The sequence below is a fragment of the Simochromis diagramma genome, unplaced genomic scaffold, assembly GCF_900408965.1.
Source record: "Simochromis diagramma unplaced genomic scaffold, fSimDia1.1 OVJJ01000387.1, whole genome shotgun sequence".
NCBI classification, from domain to species: Eukaryota; Metazoa; Chordata; class Actinopteri; order Cichliformes; family Cichlidae; genus Simochromis; species Simochromis diagramma.
Window position 1 is genome coordinate 8,484,510 of NW_024387152.1, and position 19,790 is coordinate 8,504,299.

A 19,790-nucleotide genomic window follows, 5' to 3' on the forward strand; every position below is an offset into this window, starting at 1 on the left:
TCCACACTATTGTTTTCAGTTGTTTTCACAGAGTTGTGCGTCCACATTGAAATAGCCGAAAACGCTTACGTTCCAGTACTGCACATGCGTAAAACGCAAGAAAGCCGTTTATTTACTTTCCGACAAAATGTTGAGGAAAAGCACCGAGTTTTTTAAATGGACTAACACTGAGGTGGAGTTGTTGCTCCAAGTAACACAAAAGTACAAAGTTGAATTTGAAGAAAAGCTATCTGGAGCATGTACAGACTGATATTAATCTTTAATAGGGCTGTCAAAATTGAGAGCAAACAAAACAAGTGCTGTATAATGCCCTCCGCTATCTTAGTTTAATTGGTCACATGACTGCATCACATATCTAAAATGTGTCATCGTTTCGAAAAGGCTCCGGGTTCGCTGCAAAAAACAAAACAAAACAAAACAAAAAAACCTGCCGTCTTTGGTCAGAAACCAAAGAAGGCAAAAAAAATAAATAAATAAGAGCAAAGGCACTCACAAGACAAGGAAGGAGACCTGTAGTGTAGTGTTTGTGTACACACACAGTGGGCACTTGGTTAGCTTTGAGTATGCTCAACTACACAGTCATTATGGTTGGGTGGTAAATAAAAATGAAACTGAGACAAAAGGAGTCAACCACACACATTTACATGATCCCTTCCCTAATCTCATCCTTAACCTAAACCCAAGTCCTAACCATAAACTCAAAGGTAAGTCCCCACAAAAATCAAAGTCAAGCCCAGGCGCATCCTCTAATGACAGACGTACACACACACACACACACACACACACACACACACACACACACACACACACACACAAGCACATTAGAGAAAAAAGGAAAACGAAGAATTAAAATTCAAGGACACTGTGATTCCTTCAGTTAATCTCCCATTCTTTGTCTTTGCTTTTACAACAACAAATTAAGACGTCATATCAGTGAACAATGAGTTTTTAGATTTCGGTAGAAATCCTAAAACATGTAAATACTGCAGGGAAAAAACATTAACTTTGCCCTTTGTGATGTCACTGAAGTTATCCAATCAAAGTTTAAATCATGCCTCCTACACACAAAACACACACACACACACCTCTGCATTTAATAGAGCTAATAGATGATTCACCAGGTTATGTAACACATACTGGCAAAAGAAGAAATAAGAGAAGAGGTGGAGATGAGAGTTTGGTTTGTTTCCTGAGGGAGGACAGAACAGCAGAGGCTGCTGAGGAGAGCCGGTCTGGTCACACACAGAGAATAAAGCTGCTGGGTCACTTCAGTTATTTGGTGGCTTCTGCGAAAATGTGTCTGTTTACATGTGAGTCAGATGACAAAGCAGAGAAAGTAGCTGCTGTCATTTGTGGCAGATGTAGACTTGAATAACAAAAGAGAGAATTAAACTTTTCTCTGCCCACCCACAAACTCTGTTTGAGGCGGCATCGTCGTTAGATTCTGTTAAAAACTGCAAGTCATTATATTTATAGGTGACTTTCACAATCATGCAGATTCAGACGGCTCTGAAAGATGAGGCCACTTGAGCCTGGCTCCAAAAGTGAGTCAATCCCACTAGACTCCTCCGTTACAATGCTCCTATGTTACATAATAAATCATGTTTATAGCTACAGATTACTCTTTAAAGCTACTTTAGGGCTTTATAATAACTGCCCTGGGGCTTGTTTTTTGTTGCTTTTTTTGGGTAACTCAACTTTTTAAACTTAAAGGACCTACAATTACAGGCGTGGCCATTCAGACTGAAAACTGTAAAAACTTGAGGTTTATTGCTTTGACAAACAGTCTTTTAGTTTTATTAAATATAAACTGAATTATTTTACCCAGAAAAAAAAAATTCTGTGAAATTTACTGAAGAATCTGCAGTCGTGATACACGTAGACATTGAGGGCTAGCAGGAGGGACTATGCGCTTACCTGCTGCTCTCTGGCAGGTAGCTCCATGCCCTCCTGGGTTTTAAATGCACCTTAGAACACACATGCATCAACACTACAATGAGCGGGTGGAGGGAGGTTTGGAGTCTTCTCTCACCCCCATTCTCTGCAGCCTGCTGGAGCGGGGGGGGCTAGGAGGAGGAGTTGGCCGTCCGACTGCGGTCTGGAGTGTGGGGCCTCCCTGCTGCTGCGGAGTCGGGGCGGTCTGCCTCTCCCCACTGCAGGGAAAAGGGTAACACCACCTGGGTCTGGGTGCAGTTCCCCCCTCCAGGGGCAAGGGTACCTAGACCCGGTTCGTAGAGTACGCTTGGGGAGTGTGATCGTGTGTACAGCGTCTCTTTATGTCTGTCTCCACGTTGGTTGAGTGTGGAGTAAGTGCATATGAGAGCATGAGGGTGGGAATGGATGTTTGTATCTGTGTGTGCCTGTATGTCTGTGTCTATATGTCAGGTTGGGTATCAGACGCCACCTCTCTGGGGACATCTCAGGCCCTCCAAGGTTTGGAGGCCTATCTCCCCCCACCACCACTTCCCCTGCCAGTGGCGGACTCCCTCAGACATCGGTGCGTTGGTGGTTCTTTGTGTCTGGGGATGGGCGTCCAGGTACACACCGGCTCACTCCTTGGCGGCCGCTTATCGGGGCCTGGAGCCTGGGGCTCGCTCGGGCCACTTCGGAGGTGGGGTGCCCCCGGCCTCTCGGCCTGGGGCTCGGTCACTCAGGCACAGCTGGCTGCCGGCGGAGCTCACGGGCGCGTCACTGCAACTCCCCCTGGCTTCTGCTCCGCGGCTGCTGAGTGAGCCCTCATCTGGGACTCTCCTCAGCTCTTTCTGGGACAGTGGCGCGGCTGCCCCTCTGTTAGTCTTCCTTGGTCTCTTGTGTTCTGGGGGCCTCTGGATGTCTGGAGTTTTGATCTCCTCCATACCTGCTTCATGCCCTGGAGGACGGGGCTGTGGCCCCCCCACACCCTCTAGCAGATCATTACATGAAGGAACCTTTTAAAAAAACAAGCGCGGCCATGCTCACAGGTGTACACACGGGTGATCACACCCACAAACTACACCCTTTTTGGCTCCTACCTCAAAGCACACTGTGTTCTGTTGATCTTATGTGCTGCACAATAATGTTTAATATTTAGTATTTACTGTCATATTCCCATATATTATTGTGATGTTGTTTATTCTATTACTCTTGTTCTCTTCTGCTTGTTTTCTTTCTCAACAGGTGATCCAGGTGATCGATATATGCATTTTTTTTTCTCTTTTTTTTTTTTTTTTCCTGCCCATTCTGTTGGTTTTTGTTTTTTGCCCTTCTCCCCCGTCCCTCTTCTCAGCTGTTTCTCTTTCCCTCTTTCTTTTTCCCCTTCTTTCCCCCAGTCAAGTCTGTCCCGTATTCAACAAGTGAAAATAAAATAAACAATAAAAGGTGAATCAAATGGACCATTATGGCAAGGCTGGGATGGTCAAAAAAAAGAAAAAAAAGAAAAAAGAATCTGCAGTCGTTTGTAATGTGCTCTTAATTCTTGATCAGTAAGGAATAAAAGCAAAATGCTTTCTTTTATCAAAGTTCCTCAGTCCACACACATTTCTTTTTTTTTCACTTTACTCATTTTTGGTAAAACGGCTTTTTGTACTTGTCATTTATAAATTCAGAGGATAATTTTGGTTTATTCAAATTGAAATAACCCATTGATCCTGAGCCCGACTCACTTGCATCTTTGTATAAGATGCAACAAAACACAGGCAGGTGAGATGGTCTTCATTCACTAACGTGACTTACCCAGCTGACCCTCATCTTCATCGTCTCGATAATTGTCTTCGTCCGCATCACTGATGTAGCAGATCTCTCTCTCCTTCCCATTGAACCACTCGATTTCATCATCAGACATCCTGACCTAAAAGGCCGCTGCTACCTCAGCATGGCCAGCAAATCTACACCTGAAATATAGAAAACACACAATAAACAACTATAAACACACACACACACACACACACACAAACTGACAGAACACAGTTTTTAAGGAACAGAAAGTGATGGCTCTTTGTTCCTTATGCCTCTCACCACAGTTTGAAAAGGAAGATGTAAGGGATGATTGTTTTTAATCATCGACCTTCCTCGCTGCGTCACAACACAGGTCATTTCATGTTTTCTGAAATGTTCAAACCTACCTACAGCATTTTGTGCCCTAGTGACACACAACGTCATCAATCCTTTATATGTACATACACACACACATTACACAGTACTAATAAACCATTAGATAAGAGATTATTTAGCTCTGTAATCAGCAGGTAGTTAAATCCTTTAAATGCCCTACCTGACTTTGTATCAGTCCAGTTTTCATCTGGTGCTTAAAAACACATATAAAGGGTAAAATCTGTCACACAATCTCAGAGTTTTCCAAAATATGGGAGGTAACTTGGTCATTTTTATTCTCTGGTCAGGCAAAAAACAGCTCCTGGCTACTGATCAGAAGATTTCGAGATATCTTCCATTCTTCTAGAATAATCATGTTGTAATAAATAAAAATGTCTGCAGAAAATACAGCTTATTTCATGTCAGCCCAATAAATAAATAAATATAAAAAACTAGTGCCCCACTGTTTAAACCCTTTTAGCTACGTCCAGGAAAGGCAGGTAAGGGGCTCAAATACTATAAAAATGCTGAACGATAAGAGAGTAAGGCTGCTCAATTCATCAAATTTTAATTTATGATCGAGCCATACTGAAAATGCATGCTTCGTTGATAGGATGCAAAACAGACGCAAATCAAGCGCTCCCTAAATCCTCGACTACGTGCCAATCACAGCCGTTACATCCAAGTTTGCAGTCTGGATGAACACTAAGTTAAAAGAAAGACAGACAAAAAAAATGTAAATGTATGAAACAACTACATAATCGTGATAATCATTTTGGCCATAATCATGTAGCCTTGAAAGAGAAGGTGTGGAAAAATACAATGTTATCTTAAAATCAGGCGATGAGAACATGGATTTAAATTTTCTAAGAAGACAGGATGTGAGCTTTTTAAGAGAGACATTATAAGGATCTTGACCTGCAAATGAAAGAAAGAACTACAGTGCAGACAGACAAAGCCAGTGAGAAAAAGCCACAAAGAGAGACATAAAGAGCTCTCTTTATCTCTCTGTAGGAGTTTCTAGGATGCTTTTAAAGGTCCAGCTCTCAGCAGGAGAAAAATTACACCAACGCTGCTCACAGGATCACAGAGCAGATGTGCCTTTCATTACCCGGCGTGGATCAGTAAAAGCAAAGTTTTGCTCTCTTTTTTCCCCTTTTTTTGTTTTATATCAATATACTTCTGCTACAAACAAGAATATTTAACCCCTATGTAAAGTTTCACTGCCACAGATATGATCCTTACCGCAGAAATCTTGAGCAATATTATGAAACAAAAGGCTTCACAAAAGTGTCTGACCAGCAAAAATAGATCCTAAACCTGCATTTAGCTGCACAAGCTAAAACCATGACCTTTTTTCTTCTCTTGGATGAAGATGAAGGCTTTAAATAATGCGCGCGCCCACTCAGACGAGTCCAGACGCAGCATTATCACAGCAAGGCTCACTCTTGATCATCTGCCAGCTCACCTTGCATAACTTTACTCAGCACATTGCACAACAGGTAGCTCCAGCCAAGCCGACTTATTGGTCCCACAGGTCGATTTACCAGCTTCATAAAGCAAAGCTAAACACCATGGATTGGTTTGCTGGGCCTAAAAACCAGCAAGCAAAGAACCTGCGAGCTCACTTTGATTCTGAAATAATTTGCTGATTTTTTTCCCCCTAAATCTCTGATGGGAAAGACTGAAATTGCAGTGCAGTTGATTTGACAGCAGCACGGTGGAAACCACAGTGATCATCATCCTCTCATTGCATCTCATTCACTCGTGATCAGTCAAGAAATAAATGAAATCTACAGCTCATCTTCCCATGAAAGCTCCTCAAATCAGCTCAAGGACTCACACCGGCAGTCACAGCTGCACCACTGATGAAGACAGAAAACGCACTTTCCTGCTGAAACTTACAGACACATTTCCACTTTATGGTTAACAGAAACCACCATTAACAGTTGGTAGAGGATAGGATTTGACCTGAGGCCAAACATCCCACACGACCCCCCTCTCACTCGGACTTTCTAGTGACAATGCATCCAATATTCAATCTCTCACTCACACAGACACACACAGAGCACCATATACTCTTTCTACTTAATGTTTCCCCTAAATAAAGGGCGTAAAGGGCATAATGCCTTTTTGTAATTAGCACAGCAAGTGACAATGTACCCATCTTCAATAGAGCAAGAGTTTATTTTCAGGTAATTTCAAAATTTGCTTCCTTTGCATAATTTTCTGTATAGAAGTATGTATGCATCAGACACGATGACACCGTTGTTCCAAACTAACCACTGCTGGAAGATCACACTGCTGTTAAAATGAGAACAAGCATGCAGTACTTGGAGCAGAACACACCGTTTGTGCATCTACTCTATCAAAAAAAGACAGGATTCTGACGTGGAAAAGCCTGTGTCATGAGACTGCTAAAAGCATTACTTTTACAAAAGCCTCACTCTGACAGCAATTTTAAGTGATTACGAACACTGAAGATGTTGTCTTCAGTACAGAAAAAAAGATTCTTTGAGTGTTAAAAGGTAAAATCATTAAAAGCAGAGTGTTGAGATCAGAAACTCACAAGAATCACAAGAATCCAGAGCTGGAAAGAACATATAATTCTAATCTCAATCACAATTTTGGCTTCCCGTAATTAAAAGAGCATGATCGTGCAATATAAAAAAAATAAATTGAAAAAAAAGCAACATACTCTGCCAACAGAACAAGTAAAATGCTCCCTGAATAAGCGCCTGCATATGCCAATCACAGCTGTTCCCTGTACCGTGCAGCCTGAGGTTTCCTGGAGTAGTCAGAGTGAGTAACTCTAGATTAAGACAGATATACAATTAAATTTAAATGCCTGGCACAGCAGAAGTCAAAGAGCTTGTCACTCCAAGCAGATCACCCTCTGTTGTTTGGAAATACTTTGGATTTAGTGCAACTGATGTTAACCAGGAAGAAATCATATGCAGAGAGTGCTGTGGAGGTGTGTCTGCAAGGCAAAGCAACACAAATAACTTATTCAACCATGTGAAAAAAAAAACACACCACAAACTGCGGTATAATTAATGCATGAAGGCCAAGAACACAGGGCAATGCTTGCTAATGTGATTTTATCCAACATCTACTCAGATCTCCATAAAAGTGAGCCTCTGCAGCATGTCAGGGTATACATCCACAGAGACACGGTGAGTAACGAAGGCTTCGGGTAAGTGTTCAACATACTGGGCGAAAGACGTGTCACCACCTCCGGTTTTTCTAAACTGGTAAACAGTCTGTGAGCTTTTTTTTCCAGATAGTGCTGCCTTGGATTTAGTAGCATTCTGCAATGGCATATTTATTTTTTAGTTATCCTATATTCTGAGCACAATTGTATTCATTTTAAATTCAAAAGATGTATTCACATCAATCCATGCAGGTACAATGAATTGAGTAAGACTTTATACTTTGCTTCTAAGCGATGCCCTAAAGGTCGAGTGAATAAATGCTTCATTTGTTGGCAAAGATGTTTTAATTTACTGTAGCAGAGCGTAAAAGTGAAAGCACTGCCCTGTTGATTTCATTTAGAGTCAAATTTAGCTTTTTTCCCACCATCCCATCTTTCTTCTAAGAGCTGCATTGAATCTGGGTGAACAACGAGGACCAGAATTACTTTGCTCATAGACTCGTAGGTGTTCTGTTCATGTGACAGTGCAATATACCACATTTTTGGCACTAAAACCAATGAGTAGCTGTGATAATAATCCATCTAGCCATCCACTGATCTTCTCCCACATCCACTCCAGGTTTGCAGTGGGACTGGAGCCTATCAGAGCCGTCATAGGGCAAGATGCAGGGTACGCCCTGGGTGCGTTGTCAGTCTGTTGCAGAGCTTACACAGAGAGTCAGACAACCATTCACACCTACACCAAATTCATAATCACTAATTACACTAACATGCATGTCTTTGGGCTGGGAGAAAAGGTCGAAGTAGCCGTACAGAAACCATACAAACACGGGGACATAGAAATGCCACAAAAATTGGTCCCAGCCGGGCTGTAGATTCAAACTCAGATAAGTTAAAGTACTTTACTTATATTTAAAAGTAGGTCACATGAACTCCAGCAGAAATACTGTACAGCTTGTTTCATTACTCAGAAGTCGAATCCAGCTCCTCTCCCCCCTAAAAAGGGGACACTTGATTCAATGCCATCAAGCTTTATGTAACTTTATATACCAGTGGAAAGGAGGCCAAACTATTCTGTTTATGTCAGGCCTTCAGGCTATAAAATAACTGTTACATAACACACATGCAGTATATGTCTGCTACTCTAAGCAGCCCCAGCTGTACTGGGCAAGAAACTTTCTTACCTAAGATGACCCGTTTTAACATTCTGAAGGTGGACAAGACGGCACCTGTTCAAATATAATGCAATCCTATGCAACAGGCCTGTAATAACGTTGTGAAACTCACATTCAGCCATTTTTTCCTAACCCTGAATATTGATTCAGGACTGTGAAGGATACTTACAAAATTACAGGCTCACATTAAAATGAGATCATTTCCCACAAATTATAGCCTCAAGCCTAGCTGAGGTGAGCACAAAGGGAGGATTCTTTCTTTTTTGCAGCACTCTTGCACTAGATTTTGTGCAGGTGTTCGTGCTGCTGTTTGTAACTGTTTGTCAAAGCTAACTTGCATGTCTTACAAAGCTTGGCAGTGATCTGACCCCAACACACACCACAGATGAAACACCAATGTGTGAGTCAACTTCCAGCTGTCAGAGAGGGCAATTCACTGCCTTTAGTCTTCTGTTTCTTTTAGCTGCTAAAGGAATACCCTGCTGCCCCTAGTGGATAATGCACGCCAGACTGTGGTCAATTTTCCCCATTCATATGACTCACAATGGACTACACTAATGTTGGAGAAGCAAAATTTTATACAAATCTTATGAAACTGTGCAGCTGGAGCAACACTGCTGCAGACCACAGTGTCTAAGTGTCTAAAGTGCAACTCAAACATGTGCGTGCATCGTCATTTAAAGCCTGGTGTATCACCTGAAAGAAGAGATGAATGCACAAAAAGATGATAGAACACTCGCAGTTTAAGCAGAGCTTTTTTCTTTGCAAAACTTTCAGCGTTGTTTTTTCCCTTTATGTTTTTTTCTTTTCACCTCCTCGTCAGTATTGCAAAGCAAGAGAAGAATGCAAAAGTCTTTCAAATTCAGTATCTGTAGAAAGAGTTCTTCCTTTGCACCAAAGCTGCTGCTGTGAACCTTTTAAAAGCACAGAGACGGTTGAAATTCTCTTGAAAGTACTTGCATACGCAGGGTTGAAAATTTAAAAGAAAAGCCATTTGTGTTCCTCTTTCTGTACAATTCTACCTTACGTAACCTCAAACAGCAGGCCAAGGAGGGGTTCCAAGGACGTATGATTCAGCCGATAAGGCTTTGTGGAGGACAGCATTACTTTTGGCCAAACAGAGCGAGCGGTAATCTAAATTCTGTGAATATGGGAAGAGGACGCTCTTAATGGGAAAATATGAAAAGCACAGAAAAAACAAATAAAAGATACAGAGCGACGGTGTAGATGAACAAAGACAGGGTCCTGGCTGGAGAGGCAGGGGGAGGGGAGCAGTCTGTGTAATGTCCTACAAACACCACCCCCATGACCACAGGGGAGGGGATGAAGTAACCTAAATTTCTCTTGCTAAAAAACAAAACAACCCCCCCGAACAACACTATGGTCTGGACTGACATGAGATTACAAAAAAGACGTGGAACCAATGCAGTTGTTATTAAAAGATATTATCATCTTACACTTTTTTGGGGGGGTGAAGTTATTTTCATACTTATTGTTAAAAGCCTTACAACACATTTGTTGTTTTAAAACATTTTGATATTTTGGACATTTAGCATAACTTATCTTGAAGGTTGCAAAAATAACAAGAAGCACTCCAACAAGGGAGCTCACTCTCTAGGCCGTGTTTCATTTAAAAAAAAAAAATTAGTATTATATTTTGCATGTATTCATTTTTTTTTCTTTGTTCTTGTGATAAAGTGCCCACGCACATAGCATTGTAGGTTGACTGCTTTTATTACAGACTGTCTTTGCAACAGCTTTCCAGCTGTCCTCCTGTTTCACGCCACGCACAGTTCTGTCATCTGGTCCCAGTGACATATTCAAATGGGGAGACATGATCAGATCATGGGGGTCAGCTGTATGAGCCAGCCTCCCCTGACAACACACCCTGAACCCACTGCTCCACTCCTCCCCTGCAGCTGAGCCACAAACCACACCCTATCACATACCCCCATCGCCTGACTTAGACCAGGGAGCCATCTGGCCTAGCCTACCCTGCCGGGAGAGAAAATCCACTACAGCCACCTGCACCCCTTGCCTATGGACCACATAGAAATTAAAAGGCTGGAGAGTCTGATATCACCAGGTGATCCGGATGTTGGGATCCTTTGTGCGATGGAGCCACAGCAGCAGGGCATGATCCGAACAGAGGGTGAAAGGGCAGACCAGGAGGTAATAAGGAAGAGTGTCGACCGCCCACCGGATGGCCAGGCACTCTGTCTCTACTGTGCTGTACCTGGCCTCCTGCTCAAAGAGTTTCCTACTGATATAAATAATTGAACCCCGTCCCCCTTTTCTGGTGGGACAAAACGGACCTCAGCCCTCTGTTCAAGGCGTCAGTCTGCAGAATAAAAGGGAGAGAAAAGTTAGTCGTGTCTTAACCTGGACGAACACCATCTGACATTGCTCCATCCACTGGACCAAATTGTCAGGGTCCCTGTGCCTACCTGGTCGGCTCAGTATGGCTACATACAGTGGGGCAAAAAAGTATTTAGTCAGCCACCGATTGTGCAAGTTCCCCCACTTAAAATGATGACAGAGGTCAGTAATTTGCACCAGAGGTACACTTCAACTGTGAGAGACAGAATGTGAAAAAAAAAATCCATGAATTCACATGGTAGGATTTGTAAAGAATTTATTCGTAAATTAGGGTGGAAAATAAGTATTTGGTCACCTCAAACAAGGAAAATCTCTGGCTCTCACAGACCTGTAACGTCTTCTGTAAGAAGCTTTTCTGTCCCCCACTCGTTACCTGTATGAATGGCACCTGTTTGAACTCATCATCTGTATAAAAGACACCTGTCCACAGCCTCAAACAGTCAGACTCCAAACTCCGCCATGGCCAAGACCAAAGAGCTTTCGAAGGACACCAGGAAAAGTATTGTAGACCTGCACCAGACTGGGAAGAGTGAATCTACAATAGGCAAGCAGCTTGGTGTGAAAAAAATCAACTGTGGGAGCAATCATCAGAAAATGGAAGACATACAAGACCACTGATAATCTCCCTCGATCTGGGGCTCCACGCAAGATCTCATCCCGTGGGGTCAAAATGATCATGAGAACGGTGAGCAAAGATCCCAGAACCACACGGGGGGACCTGGTGAATGACCTGCAGAGAGCTGGGACCAAAGTAACAAAGGTCACCATCAGTAACACACTACAACGGCAGGGAATCAAATCCCGCAGTGCCAGACGTGTTCTGCTGCTGAAGCCAGTGCATGTCCAGGCCCGTCTGAAGTTTGCCAGAGAGCACATGGATGATACAGCAGAGGACTGGGAGAATGTCATGTGGTCAGATGAAACCAAAGTAGAACTTTTTGGTATAAACTCAACTCGTCGTGTTTGGAGGAAGAAGAATACTGAGTTGCATCCCAAGAACACCATACCTACTGTGAAGCATGGGGGTGGAAACATCATGCTATGGGGCTGTTTTTCTGCCAAGGGGACAGGACGACTGATCCGTGTTAAGGACAGAATGAATGGGGCCATGTATCGTGAGATTTTGAGCCAAAACCTCCTTCCATCAGTGAGAACTTTGAAGATGAAACGAGGCTGGGTCTTCCAACATGACAATGATCCAAAACACACCGCCCGGGCAACAAAGGAGTGGCTCCATAAGAAGCATTTGAAAGTCCTGGAGTGGCCTAGCCAGTCTCCAGACCTCAACCCCATAGAAAATCTGTGGCGGGAGTTGAAAGTCCATGTTGCTCGGCAACAGCCCCAAAACATCACTGCTCTCGAGAAGATCTGCATGGAGGAATGGGCCAAAATACCAGCTACTGTGTGTGCAAACCTGGTAAAGACCTATAGTAAACGTTTGACCTCTGTTATTGCCAACAAAGGTTATGTTACAAAGTATTGAGTTGTATTTTTGTTATTGACCAAATACTTATTTTCCACCCTAATTTACGAATAAATTCTTTACAAATCCTACCATGTGGATTCATGGATTTTTTTTTTCACATTCTATCTCTCACAGTTGAAGTGTACCTCTGGTGCAAATTACTGGCCTCTGTCATCATTTTAGGTGGGGGAACTTGCACAATCGGTGGCTGACTAAATACTTTTTTGCCCCACTGTATGTTTGTATTTTCATTTTTGTTCCTGCTCTCTCCCTTCCTCTCTCTCCTTCCTCCCTCTGCCTGGGCGGAGCTCACCTGTGGGCTCCTGCCCTTGGCCCACGCACCTGGTCGCAATCACGCACCTGTGGCTCATCACCTGAGAGTGTTCCAGCTCCTTTTTAAGATGGCAGCTCTGTGTTTCTCATCGCTGGACCGTTGCCGACCCTCGTCAGTGTAACCCCAGCTCAGTTCACTCTAGAGTGTTTCTCAGCGATCTTCCTTTGTAATCCCTTCGTGTCTCTGCGTACAGATTCCCTGGACCAACCCTTGTGTTTCCCGAGCGATCGAGTGTACGTGGAGTGTGAAGAGGAGCGTGAGGCGTGGATGGAATGTGTGTGGACTTTCTGCATCTTTCCCATTTGTGTGTGGACCCCCAGAGCCTGGCTTTCCCCTCACCTTTGTAAATAGATCACCTGGTGTTGCTGTAATAAAGACTCTTGTGTTTTCAAAACTTAGAGCCTGCGCGTGAGTCCGTGCAGTCCCGTTGTGACACAAATTGGGGCACCCTTTCAGGTGAGATCAGTCAAGGGGCCGGTCAGATCTGTAAAGCCGGGCACGGACTGGCAGTAGTAACTAGCCAGCCCCAAGAACCGCCTCACCTCTGTTTTGGTCTTGGAATGTGGCCAGGATGGGATGGCTTCTGTTTTATCCACCTGTAGACACACCTGTCCACTTCCCAAGTGGTACCCCAGATACTGTACCTCCCTCTGTACAACCGCATAATTCTTCAGGTTTGCCGTGAGCCGCCGCTGCGTCAGGGACTCCGGGACCATGGCCACCTGCTGCACATGCTTCAGCCAAGTGTTAAGGTGGATGATGATGTGATTCAAGTAGGCGGCAGCATAAGCAGCCTGTAAGATGCAGCACTTGGTCATCGGGTGCTGGAAGGTGGCACGGGCTCTGAGTAAGCCAAATGGAAGTATGACAAATTGGTAAAAACCGTACTCAGTGGAGAAACCCATTTTTTCCTTAGACTCTGCAGACAAGGGAATCTGCCAGTAGTCCTTGGTTAAATCCAGTGTCGTGAAAAAGCGAGCTGTGTCTAACTGTGCCAGGAGCTCATTGAGCCGGGGTATGGGGAAAGCATCAAACTGCCATACCTCACGCAAATTTTCCTGTCATAACCTCCCAAATGTGTGCAGATTTGCTGTTAGGTCCAAAACATATTGAATTTCATTTTTAGCCGGGCTTGGACCTTTCTCCCAGTTTTCTTTATTCAAGTCCAACACACCCGGCGGCTTTCTGCCAAATTCAAATCCCAGAGAAATCCCATGGAGGCCTGAGGCACCTCCCACACTGCAAACAGCTGAGGGTCTTACCAGCAACCCCAATTGCATCCATCCTCATGAATGAACTTCCGAATCATGGACTTTAAAGTCTTATTCAGCCGCTCCACTGACCTGCCAGTCTGAGGGTGGTAGACGCTGAGTCAAACATATTTAATGCCCAGTAATTTGTATAGCTCTTTTAGTGTGCGAGATATGAACTTATGTGCCCTGATCAGCCAGTATCTCTTTTGGCTCAGGAGATGACCTGAAACACCACCTGTGCCACACTCTTTGGGGAAATGGTGCGCAGTGGCACTGGTTCAGGATATTGTGTTGCATAAACAGTTAAAACGAATACAAAACGATATCCCCGTGCACTCCAGTGAAATGGCCCGATGAGGTCCATGCCAATGTGCTCAAATGGGACCTCCATTAATGATAGTGGGCCTAAAGGCACTTTTGGAATGGTCGACTGGTTCACCAGCTGTACACTCGGGGTAGGATGCGCACCATTGGTGCATGTCCGCCTGAGTGCCCTGAAAAAACCAGGAGAACCTGTAGACCTTCACTCAGTGTGTCCTTTTCTACATTAAGTGCTGTGTAGAGAATGTGACAGTGACCAAAACCATCAGGGTTTTTCATAACTGAAAAAAACTGGATGACAAGTGAGGTACAGGCTCTGATCAGGACTCGTAACTCAGCCTTCATGTTGAGGGACAGCTCTCTGTACAGCACTGCTACAGTCAACCTGAGGAGGGGCTTTGAACAGGCCAAGGAGGGCTACAGGAGGAGCACAGAGAGCTTCCTCACAGTCAACAACCCCCACCAGCTGTGGAGAGGCATCAAAGCCCTCACCAACTACAAATGCAAGAGCTCCCCAACCCCCAACAGCAGTCTGAAAATCGCAGAGGAGCTCAACCTTGACTAATATGAACTAGAAGCTGCCGCTGGTCTTGGTCCGCAGGGTCCACAACTGAGAACAGGAAGGCTGGTCAAAGGGTAATTAACACTGCCCCCCCCCCCCCAAAAAAAAAATCACTTGCTGCCCTCTGCCACCCCTGGAGGCAATCGCCAGAGCCTCCTGTCTCAGAACCCCGTTCACCACCTGTTTGACCTGCTGCCCTCTGGTTGGCGCCTCAGATCAATCAGGTCCTACACCTCCAGACTCACAAACAGCTTCTTCCCCTGGGCCATGCAGACTGTCCCCCCCACACTCAACCCCTGCCCACTCACCTCACCAATTTGAGCCATGGTCTGAGTAACTCAGGCCACTTGCATATAGACTCTATTCAGACGAAGTCTTCTGCTTTGCACTACTTCCAAACACATACTATACCATTATTATCACTTTGACCTTCAGATCAATCTATTGACCTTCAACGAGAGGTCAGAGGTCAAATCTGACATGATATTTTGAATCTTTATATGGTACTTTTTGAAACATAATAAATGTGTGAATGATGGCCATTTTGAATTCCCCAGTATTATGCAGTTGTGGGTGTGAAAAAAAAAAAATCACATGGAAACTCTGTACTTAAATAGTCATGTTCTATCTTCATGTAACAGATATTAGCAAAACTAATTAAAAACACAAGCAAATAAATAAGTACATACATTTTTAAAATATTTGTAGCATGTAGAACTGTTCAAAAATGTTAACGACCGAGTCATTTCTTTATATTTTGCTCCCAAGAAGCCAAAATATTTTGAAGTGGTTTTGATCGGCAGTTCTGAAGAACTTTTAGAGTTTTTCTTTGGACATTGGCTGCTTTTTCACTGATTTACAGTCCAGTCATTGTACCTCATCATTTTCAGAGGAATGTTTTTTTTTTTTTTTTTGCGAGAACATGCAAACTCCACACAGAAAGACGCCGGCCTTCTTGCTGTGTGGCAACAGCGCTAACCACCGTGCCACACGGTGCTGGTATGAGGGTACTCCGGCTTCCTCCCACCGTCCAAAGACATGCAGTTTGTGGGGATAGGTTAATTGATTAATCTAAATTGCCCATAGGTGTGAATGCGGGAGTGAATGTGAGCGCAAATGGTTGTCTGTCTCTGTGTGTTAGCCCTACAACAGACTGGCGACCTGTCCAGGGTGTACCCTGCCTCTCGCCCTATGACAACTGGGATAGGTTCCAGCACCCCCGCGACCCTGGAAAGGATAAGCGGAAGCGAATGGATGGATGGATGTTTTGGTTTTTTTGTTAAGCCAATTGACACTGAGCTATGAATCATTCAAGCATGAAAACCTTCATAATTCTCTATAATTCTTTTCCATTTCTTTGGTTGAATCTGACAAAACCCAAAGATAACATAACTTGACATTGTGCATTTTAACACCAACAAGGCAATTTCCAAACAGCTTAAAACAAAATATCCTGGTATAGTGTCAAGTATTTACTAAAAAGAAAAGTAAAGACTTTGAATAGACAGAGGACAAAAGAGAACGAATCAGGCCAGATGAACAGTATAGGTATGCAAAATGACTCAAGAACTGGACTGGAACAAAAAAACCTGTAAAGTACAGAATGCTTTCCTACATACCCAGAGACACCGTGTAATTAGCTGTTGAAATCCCCTGAGAGTGTGCGCATGCAAGAGTAAAGTTAAAATGATAAAGGAGGGGGGCAGTGAGAAGACAGCTGCTTGCATAAGCTGGCTTACATAAGATCTGGCTAATAATGCCACTGTTCAGCTTAGAAGAAAAAAATAAAGTTATACAAGATGTATGCCAAGATGCAAGACATTGTACACACACACAAACTAATTTCTCCATCCCTTTCTTTCACAGAACTCGTACGCATGAAAAATCACATTTTCTTATTAAACTTTACACACAAACTCTCTCTCTCTCAGACACACACACACTTTTGTACTCTATACCAAGGCCCTTCACTGACACATTTATTTTCCAGAGTAATCTTAGCCCAAATCTAATATTAACCCTCAAAAATGTGCTCTAAATGTGATGAGGACTCTCACACTCAAACTGGTTTCACATGCAAAAAAAGTATGTAACAAGAGCTCACACATACAAACGCAGTGATCTTGCACCCTGGTTTCAGACGTCAGCAGTGCTGAACAGTGTGTACCAGGCGCTCATTATAAACCCTGCAGGAAGCTCGATGCAGATTTTAAAGAGGGAAGGAGGGGGGAATGGTAACATGAACTACATAGAGTCAAGCTTTCCCATAAAAAAAACTTGTATATAAGCTCTTCATTTAATAACTTAAATTAGAGAGGGCTGACACTGGCTTTTGTATTTTTGAAAGCTGTTCACTTGTACCTCTCCATCACATGTGTTTCACAGAAAAGGGATACAAAAGACTGAAGCGTTTCTAACAACAGATCAGTTTCCTCCTTTGAAAAACTCAAAACCCGACACACTGATGACGCACTGCCCTGATGTCAGCTGACCGTGCACCGCACATTCCCCAAATGCAGGTCATTTGCAAGAATAATCAGACCACCAACGCTTCGGTTCACGGCTCTGAAAATGGATATTGTATAACACCTTCCTTTTATATTGAAGTGGCTTACAGACTTAGAAGATCTGCATCACAACCCCTTGCTTGTGTAACAGAATTACACAATACTGAAACCTGGTGGTGGTGGTGGTGGGGAGGGAGGCAGGGGGTTTACCAATCTAGTTAAGTTGCTTTCATCCAAAACAAGATGACACATAGTTCAAACACACACACACACACACACACACACACACACAAAGTTCTTTCTACCCAATGTATGTCAATGCATATAGCTTTTATAAATAGAATATGTTATTCTGTAAAGTGATCATTATGGATGCTCTGTTTAGAGGATGTACTTGGGTGTACTTCACAGTTAGGCTGTGATTTACGTCTTCCTTTGGAAATCTGTTTGGTGACCCTTTGACTTTCTACGCCAGCGTCATCATCACCAGACACAGCTATGCATTATATGGCTGTGTTGCCAAAACACATGCTAATTACAGGACTGTGCAAAAGTTTTGAGCCATCCCTCATTTAGTGATATTTTGCTTCTAAAGAGCCAGATTTTCTTGGATTGTTTCTGTGGTCCTGGGGAACAGTTCTCCCCGCTTTCTGAAGGACTTTCAAAGTTTTCCAAGCTACTTCAAGCATAAAAAATCCCTCAAGTCAAGGGATGAAACAGTTCTGTGTCTACACATAACAGTCAACCTAACAAAGAACCAAATTTAAATTGTATCTTAAGGGCTTTGTTACTAGCAGCATTTGATAAAAATCAAAGAAAAAACATAATTTGTTGCCATTTCGTTTTGTTCAGTCTGCAAAAAATGCCAAAGATAAAACAGTTTGACAGACATAAAAATAGTACCAACACGATAATACCCAAAGAGCTAATTGCTGAAAATGTGGCATAGTATGCAGTGTGTCCTTAAAGAACCTGTTGAAACTAAACAAATGGAAGACAAAAGAAGAAGTGGCAGGCCTGACAGCAGATGAAGAATATGTCATGCCCTCAAAAGCAATGGAGAAAAATTCAGCAGACATTGCACAGAACCCAAGAGATGCGTCTGGATCTTCAATGTTCACTGAAGCCTCATCAGAAATGTTCTCAGTGTACAGTTGGGCATCAAGAAGCCATTCCTAATTAAGAGAAACTGGGAGAAAATGCTGAGGTATGCCAAATTACACAAGAACTGGACTGAAAAAAAAAATCAGTGATCACAGGTTTTATGGAGAGATGAATCCAAACATAAAGAAGCTGGTTGAGAGAAGGGTGCAAGAAAGTGTGTCTACAACCATCAGCGGAGGCTCTGTCATGGTTTGGGGCTGCATTGACGTCAGTGACAAGAAATCTAGCCAAAACTGACTGAATTATGAACACAGGAAAGTACCATCAGATTTTGATCCACCATGCAATACCATCTGGAACGTAAGAGCAGTAAAAGCATATCTCGATAGAAAAACTCACAGTAGAAAACCATCGGTCATGGATTGACCTCCACAGAATCCAGACCTCAGCATTGTTGAAGCAGTGTGGGATCATCTTGCCAGAGAACAGGACAAAAGGAAGTCAACATCCAAAGAAGAGCTTTGAATGTCTTTCAAGAAGCCTGAAAAATTATTCCTGGACATACTTAAATAAAATACAAGAAAGCTTAAGAGTGTTCAGACTATGTTGAAGAACAAAGGTGGTCATATCAAATATCAATTCCAGGCTCATTAGACCTGTAAAAACTCTTCACCTTCACCTATTTCCTATTTGCACAGTACTGCAAAATTCAATGCAGTACACACTAAATTTCAAATTATAGTGTTAATGCAGGTACTATTAATAAAAGGAAACGTTTTCAGTCCGTAAAAACAAACAGTATTTTTTCATTAACAAGTGGACCCTGCTTGGTTTAATCTAAACCTGCACACACAGCAACCATTTTTCTAATTCTGTCTTTGAGCCTATAAATACCCACAACATGTACAAGTTTGTCCGGGATTAGCCTCATTTTAATTCTTTAGCTTCGAGGTCACACTCACAACTTAGTGACCTGGATCAATGGAACAATGTTGATCTGCACAGGCTTGCTTCACTGACTATTTTTAAACCTTTGGGCCAATCCCAAATGTTACTCACATCTAATGCCTGCCCACCTGATCTCCTCTTGCATTACAGCAAAGAAAACAAGAAAAAAAAAAAACAGACTACACCCACATATGATCATATACATTTCATTAAAGAGCTTTTAGAATTGAAACAATGAGCATGGAAACCCTTTTCTTTTATGCTGGAGAGTATTTAAGTACAAATATTGTATTTATTTGCATACTATTGTCACCAGCAAATAATGTAAAGATTTTCAAGCTTAATCAATATTCTCATGACCAAGGTCCAGGCACTTAAAATGGTAAAGGGTTGAGGAGCAGCATGGGAGGTATCACATATCAGCAGGCCACAATGGCATCCAATTGGATATAGCTGGCTGTGCTTCAGCCAATAAGGAAGGATTTAGTAGGTTCACTGGGTTTGTTTAAGGTTCATGTGC

At 43.0% G+C, this 19,790-nt stretch overlaps 1 protein-coding gene across 1 annotated transcript in view; it reads right to left on the bottom strand.

The window, feature by feature from the left end:
* The window catches only part of LOC120743943 (helicase ARIP4-like), an 82,343-nt gene that overhangs the window by 53,239 nt on the left and 9,314 nt on the right, over nt 1-19,790 (bottom strand). The window contains exon 2 of the mRNA XM_040047977.1: nt 3,712-3,869. Coding sequence (XP_039903911.1) covers nt 3,712-3,820 — 109 coding nt within the window. The 5' untranslated portion in view covers nt 3,821-3,869. The remainder of the gene's footprint in view (nt 1-3,711; nt 3,870-19,790) is intronic.